The 7049-nt window shown below is 47.6% G+C and overlaps 1 protein-coding gene across 2 annotated transcripts in view; it reads right to left on the bottom strand.

Moving 5' to 3' along the window:
- IGF2BP1 (insulin like growth factor 2 mRNA binding protein 1) overlaps positions 1-1082 on the bottom strand; it is a 53670-nt gene extending 52588 nt beyond the window's left edge. Inside the window, exon 1 of one of the 2 annotated variants that reach the window (XM_075911557.2) lies at positions 515-1082. In XM_075911557.2, the coding sequence (XP_075767672.1) occupies positions 515-689 (175 nt within the window). In that variant the 5' untranslated portion in view covers positions 690-1082. The remainder of the gene's footprint in view (positions 1-514) is intronic. The other variant, XM_075911556.2, reaches the window with a different exon arrangement.
- Positions 1083-7049: the final 5967 nt, after the last annotated feature.

The following is a 7049-nucleotide window of genomic DNA, read 5'->3' on the forward strand; positions in this document are numbered from 1 at the left end:
TGCTGGAGGGAAGCGAGGGGCTGGATTCAGGGGGCCCCCCGCCCGGTTGTGGGGGGCTCTGGCTGCAGGGGGGAGGAAGAGAGGCTCCCTGATTGAAAGCAGGGGAGAGACTCGGTCCGGCCCAGCTCTTTGGGGGGCAGGGAGGGTGAATCGGGGATTTCAGGTCCCCACTAGGGACTTGGCTGGGGAATCCCCGGGTGCTGGCCCCGCGTGGCCTTCGCGGCCCCCACACGACTCGCTGCGGGGGGGGGGGCAGCTTTGTTATTTGGGCTGTTGGGAGGCCCCGAGAGACGCCAGAGGATCCGGCCCACTCGCGAAATGGGAGGGCCATGCCTGAGTTGCGTGTCCACCAAGGCGATGGACGGGGGTGGGGGGCAGGAGAAAGCAGGGAAGGGGGGGACTAGAAGAGCAGCCCCCCCTTTCCTGAGTGGGGCTATTTCTGCGGGGCGGGGGAGGCTAAAAGAGACGTGGTGCCGCACCAGGAGGAAGGGGGGGGGAGAGAAAAGCTGCTTACCAGAAAAAGTTTCGATGGCTTTCATGGCCCATTGGTCATCGGGGCAATCCACAAAGGCATAGCCCGATTTCACCAGAAACTGACCACTGAAGGAGATCTTGTGCTCATTGAAGACTTTCTCCAAATCGGCTGGAGTCACGTTTTCGTTTAGGTTCCCAATGTACAGCTTGTTCATGGTTGAGCCCCAGCGATGTGGCTGGTAGGTGGGTGGGTGTGAAGAGAGGGGAAGGGGGAGGGAGGGCTCTGAGGGCTGGGGAGGGGGGGGACCAACTTTTCTTTGCGGATTCTTGGTGGGGGGCGGGTTTGGCACGTCCACCCCCCGCCCTTTTTTTTTTCCAAAAAAGGGGGAAAGTTCCCAGTTCAAACTGGAGCCCAAGAGCTGGGAAGGCGAGTTGGTTTCCAGGGGGGGGTCCTCTAGGGAGGGGCCGGGGGAGGTGGGATGCCTCGTGCTTACAATGGGGGCAGGGGGTGGGTTCAACTGGTATGGCGGGCTGGGGAAAAGTGCGGCGGCTGGTTCCTTCCAGCCCCCAACTCCTGCGAGTCGCGCTCGGAGCCCGCCTCTAAATAAAATCGACCTGGAAAAATGAGTGAAAATGTTTGCAAGAGGAAGCCACGTGGTGGGGACCAAGGCCCGGCCCCTGGAGTGGGAGGGGCATGCGGGCTGGGCAGGCCCTGGGTGGTGAGAACAAAATTTACTATTTTATTTACTATTTCCCAAGGTAGGCTTTAGAGTGGGGGGGGGGGCACCCCCCACTTCATCTCCGTCTCCTCGCCCCCCTCAGTCTTCTCTCAACATCAACCCCCCCCCCACATACACAGCTGCCCCTTTCCCCTCCCCTCCCCCCATGGCTCCCAAGGGCTTGAATGGGATTTGCCCGGTGTAAACTTCTTAATCAAAGGGGAAACGTGGAGTCCCGGGCTTTCCGTGGGCATGGTAACCCACCTCCCGGGATCAGTGGGGGGCCCTAAACACCACTCGATAAGAAGAGATTCTTTGGGAGGGACAGGAAGATGTAACCCTGCCCCCCCCTTCTGTTGGAGGAGCACTGAGAAGGGAGGAGAACTGAAGCCACAAAAGGAGGAATGGGGGGAGGGGGCTGGGAGAAATTCTCCAGGAACTAGGTTGAGGCAGGGGGGCAGATCACGTTGCCGCGACTGAGAAGGGTGAATGAAATCCTTGCTTCTCGCTTCCCCGCCCCCCGTTGGTTTTCGCAGGGTGCGGGCGTTGAGAACCGGAGGGGGAGGAGGGAGTAAGGGACAGAAGTGCACATGGTCTTCCCCTACCTCTCCCCTCCAAAAGGGCGCATGTTTGGATCTGCCAAGAAGCCAGAGTGTAGACCCCACCCAAAATCCTAACCACATGGGGGGGGGAGGGGCCGGGAATAGCTGAGCATGAAGGGGATTCCCGCGCCCCCAAATCCTGGCCACATGGGGGGAGGGGCTGGGAATTGCTGAGCATGAAGGGGATTCCCGCGCCCCCAAATCCTGGCCACATGGGGGGAGGGGCTGGGAATTGCTTAGCATGAAGGGGGTGTCCCCCTGCGCCCCACAATCCTGGCCACATGGGGGGAGGGGCTGGGAATTGCTTAGCATGAAGGGGGTGTCCCCCTGCGTCCCACAATCCTGGCCACATGGGGGGAGGGGCTGGGAATTGCTTAGGATGAAGGGGGTGTCCCCCTGTGCCCCACAATCCTGGCCACATGGGGGGAGGGGCTGGGAATTGCTTAGCATGAAGGGGGTGTCCCCCTGTGCCCCACAATCCTGGCCACATGGGGGGAGGGGCTTGGAATTGCTTAGCATGAAGGGGGTGTCCCCCTGCGCCCCACAATCCTGGCCACATGGGGGGAGGGGCTTGGAATTGCTTAGCATGAAGCCCCCCCCCCCCCCCCCGTTCCCTGCTTGTCCTCGTCTCTGCCTTTCTTCTCCGGACCCTTTCATTTTGGGAGCCGTGGAGACTAGCAACAGCGGCGCCCCCCGCCCCCTTTAAATCAAAGTGGGGGGACTAGACTCCAGGTGGCGTCCCTGCGCTCCCCGGCCGCGGAGGTTCGATTTCATGAATGGGAGCCCGGCGCGTCGTAGTAGCGATCGCCGGGAAAACAACAACAACCCCCCCCCTCGTGGGAGGGGCGCTCCCTTCATTGTCGGGGGGGGGATGAAAGAGCCGCTGCGGGCTGAGCGGGGTGGGTCCCTCGGCTCCTACAATCGCCTGGTGGGAGGCCAGTAAAACCCCGGGAGAGGAAGGAAGGAAGGAGGGTGGGAAGCAGGCGGCGAAATAATTTACAGCCCCGTCCCCGCTTCCCACGGCGGAGGCGCTGCCCGGGGAGAGGCGCCGGTTCTTCCCAGGCAGGGCAGCTCCCTCCCACGCCGCACCCCCCCCCCCCAGGGGGAGGGGAGGAGAGGAGGCCGGGGACTTGTGCGCAAAATCTGCCCGCCACCGAGCGCTTCCTTCGGAGAACCGCTCCCAGCAGCGCGTGGCCCTTTGGAAAAGTGTCTGCACCAGCAACTCCGCCCTGGCCACATGCTCGCGGAGTGTGTGTGTGTTGGTTTGAAATGCTCCACAAACTGCTGCGGGACCCGCAAAGGCGGCGGCGGCGGCGGCGGCGGCTTGGTCTTCGCAGTTAGCTGGACTTTAAACACAACCCCCTCCCCTCCCCCACCCCAAAATATCCCCTGTTGGAAACAGACCGCGCCACCAGCGCATGATGTGTAAACTCCCAGCGAGAGTGCAGAGAAGGCTCTGCCCTTGCGTTGAATTAAACCAGATCCTCACCCCATTTACCGACACGTGTTTTCTTTCCTATCGGGGGGAAGGAGCTACAATGGACTTCATTATGTTAAGGGTGGGTTTCAAAAGCACGTTGGTAAGGTAGATGGGCATTTCAGTTATTTTAACCCATCAAGTAAAACTCATCTGGAAAATCCTTGTGTAAGGATTGTTGTCTGAATTAGATCTATTGCCTCTGCCTTGATACTCAGAAACTTTGGTACAAACAATACATTACATCTCCTTTTCTTTTGGTAACCATTTCTTATAACTGCTCACTGGGTTTGGGGTTTTGGGGTTATTGTTTTTTTCTGTTGTTGAGGATGGTGGGTTTTTATGGACACACATTGGATGATACATGCCCTACTATAATATATGCTGCTTAATTTGATTATTTTCAATCTATTTCCATCTTGAAATTATTTGATTTGTGTTTAAAATAGGATTTATATAGTATAGATTTGAATGCAAAGCAGCAGCAGCAAAACGAAGTTGGTAGTAAACAAACTTTCAATCACTCCAAGATACAGTAATCTATTGCATGTAATTTATTCCTATTTCCAACAAAATGTGTGAATTATATGTCACAAATATCTAGTAGCATCATAAAAATCATTTGTAAATTACTTTTTGTCTTAGAATCTTAAAAAAACAACAGCAATATTTCACCTTCTTCACTGCAGCTAAACCAAAAATGCTGAGATCCCTTCTTTAAAAATGTGCATACTGCTTTTTAAAAAAATGAACCTAACTAAAATCATCAGAGAACTCTTTACAAGGGAATTGCTGTGGCCATATGCTTATTATGAAAACATTTAGATTGTTGTTTAAGCTTGACATGTACAGGTGAAAAGAGCAGAGCAGTGAAATTTGCAAAGAAACTTACCAGCATAGAGAAAGTGTCCTTCAAATCTTCTTTGCAACATATCTGAAAACCTTGCTGCAACCTCATATTGAAATGTGAATGAGATAAATGTCAAATAAATGAATGGTTCTGACCATTACTTGGTTCAAAGATCTTTTTCAAAACATGACCAAAATACTTTTGTCATAGTTTATTACTGTCCAGAGGACCAACCCCATATAACATTATTCTTTAAAATAACGAAATCAAGGAAGCCTCTCTTAAAAAGAATCCAAACAAAGAGGGAAGTCTTTAATTGAGATCTGAAATAAGAAATAATATCAGTCAAATGATTTTCCCTTGGTGGAGCATTCCAGATGCAAGGTATTTAGGGAATGCAAACAGACCAGGAGGCTAAATCATTGATCTACTTGAGGAAAATAGGTTTTCATTCATTCACTTCAAGGAGGAGACTGTCATACAATGTTAAACTTCCATGTTTTAGCTGATTGTGGGAGAAACTGTTTCACAAAAAGTATCATCTACTAAGAGAAACACAATTCCTTGTGGAAATTTAATTGTTCCTACTAATTGCACCAAAAACCCAGGAAGGAAGGCTTTGAGAAATGAATGTTGTAAGCAACAGTTTTCAAGCAGTTTAGGAATTCTGACAGGTTTCTAAGCATGTAGCTTTTCTCCAATATTTCCCCAAACAAGGTTGTGTATATTTTTAAAGTCACTTCAGATTTGTATAGGCTTGAGGCATTGGTCAGAGTGGAAGTTTCTCAGCTTAAAGTTTCTGATGTTATAAATTTTAATAATGTATCATTGGCATCTTGTTTTCTTTTTATTCTTCCCCTTTCACTTGTGCAAAAAAAAAAAATACCCTTACTGAGTTTTAAAAGTATAGCAATTTTTTCCCTTAGATTTTAGGAAAGTTTCCTGGCATCAAGTCTTGCAAGTGTTTGGGGAGGGTGGAGGAGATGTGCACCCCAATGTGGGATTACTATGAAAAGATGCATGTAAAGTCTATTATTTTCTGCTTCAGATTAACACTGATACATTATCTGTGTTGGAAATCTCTTTGGTACATTAGTAACAAACAAGAACAGGTTAAACATGGATAGTCCTCTACAAATTCTCATTTGAACCTCCTATGAATTTATTTCTCTAACTGCTTGCACAGTTAAAAAGCTTGTTTATACAACATTACATTTTAGATTAAGAAAAACAACCACCCTAGAACTTTGAAAAGTCTCAGTTAGCATCAGTTTGAAAGAGTTTCATCACTAGGGCCAAATAAACACATGTGGAGAGCTTTACATAAAATACACAGTATATAAAGCACAAGAGTAGTAATGGTTTTAATTTTTAATTTGATTACAATTAAACAGTTCAATTATAAATCAACTCTTTGGATGGATCTGAATATAAAGCAAGAGCTTGTAGAATATATAAGTGAAAACTCAAGACAAAAGAAGTAAGGACCATTATAACTGGAGAATTTCATTTTACTGTAAGTGGAGTCACAATTTAACAATATTTTGATAAGTTTGTGTTGTATGGAAAATATCCATGAGTGGAAAAAGAAGCTCTCCTCTCAGAAGTTTTGGTTGCTGAAAGCTAATTCTGAGAGATTTGTTTGAAATCCAAACTCATTATTAAATTAGCAGTTTGCATTTACACCAGATGAAGGTCTGAATTAGCCTAGTAATATCCTCTGAGTCTCTAAACATTTTTAATTAAAATCTGCTAATTTAAGTAATTTTTTGGTCAAAGCACAGAGATAAAAGAGGATCAGCAATTCAGGACAAAAGATCAGAAATATACTTTCCTTTTGGGAAAGGACACTTAAATCAGGAATATATGTGAGAATTTCAACATGGAAACAAGTCTGCATCAAAGAGATCTAGTGTTTAAGATGAAAAAAGTTACAGCTGCATCTTCCCTGGGGATCTGAACATTTTATAAACTTGTAAGTGCTTCAGTCAAACACAAAGCAAAACCCTGAAAGGGACTTAGGTTTAAAAACCAAATCACATCTGAAAAAAAAATACCTTGCCTGGGTTCCTAACACCAACTTGAATTGCTAAAACATAAAGAGGGAGGTGTTAGGTTTTTTTTTAAATCTGTGTTTCTCTTCCTAACTGTTTACAGTTTTTGCATGTGATTCAGCCTGCACTGGTCAGTTTCAGGTGTGTTTCTGGTCAGTTTCAGTTTTTGATTCTCTAGGACTAAAACAATGTGAGCCTCTGTTTGGATTTACAAACTTGCAAAGAAAGGTTGTAATTCAAACAGAACAAAATGCCTTTTTTCATTTCACATGTATCAGAAACATGCTTTGGTTCAGTTTTAGTTTGGCAAGCCCCTTCTTTCTTGTCTTTAGTAGAAAACTATACAGTTGAAGTCTGTATTTCAAGAGCTACTAGGAAAAGATACCATATTTCCTAACATTTCTGCCCATATTAATAGGTTACTATTTTTTTTACAGCAGAATGTTCTAACCTATCAGTTATGGGCTCTCTCACAGCTCCTTCTTCCCCTCCCCCCTCCAACAGCTGTGAAAAATTCTATTGGTAGTTCTAGGGGCTTCTCCCTCACCCATGACTTGAATGAGTGGTGAAAAGATTGGGGTTTGAGACAGTGAATAAGCAACATTTCCACAGCTTGCAAAGCATTTAGGAGGATGAATTCTGCCCCTGCTGATCTCCCTCTGGTCTTACCTCCAGGAGGAGGGGATCTCTTGAAACCTCCAACCCCTGCCATGGGTTGCACAACACAAAATAAATGTTGTTCTCCAGAGTGTATCTATAAGCTCCCATGAAAATACGCTTTTTAAAAGGGAAATATCTGATCTGTGAGATCAGGTTCCCACCTCACTCATTCAGAAGCTAATGCCCCTATTCCAGATTTACGCCCCTAAACGA

This window comes from Pelodiscus sinensis, chromosome 29, assembly GCF_052426305.1.
Source record: "Pelodiscus sinensis isolate ZL-2025 chromosome 29, ASM5242630v1, whole genome shotgun sequence".
Lineage (NCBI taxonomy): Eukaryota > Metazoa > Chordata > Testudines > Trionychidae > Pelodiscus > Pelodiscus sinensis.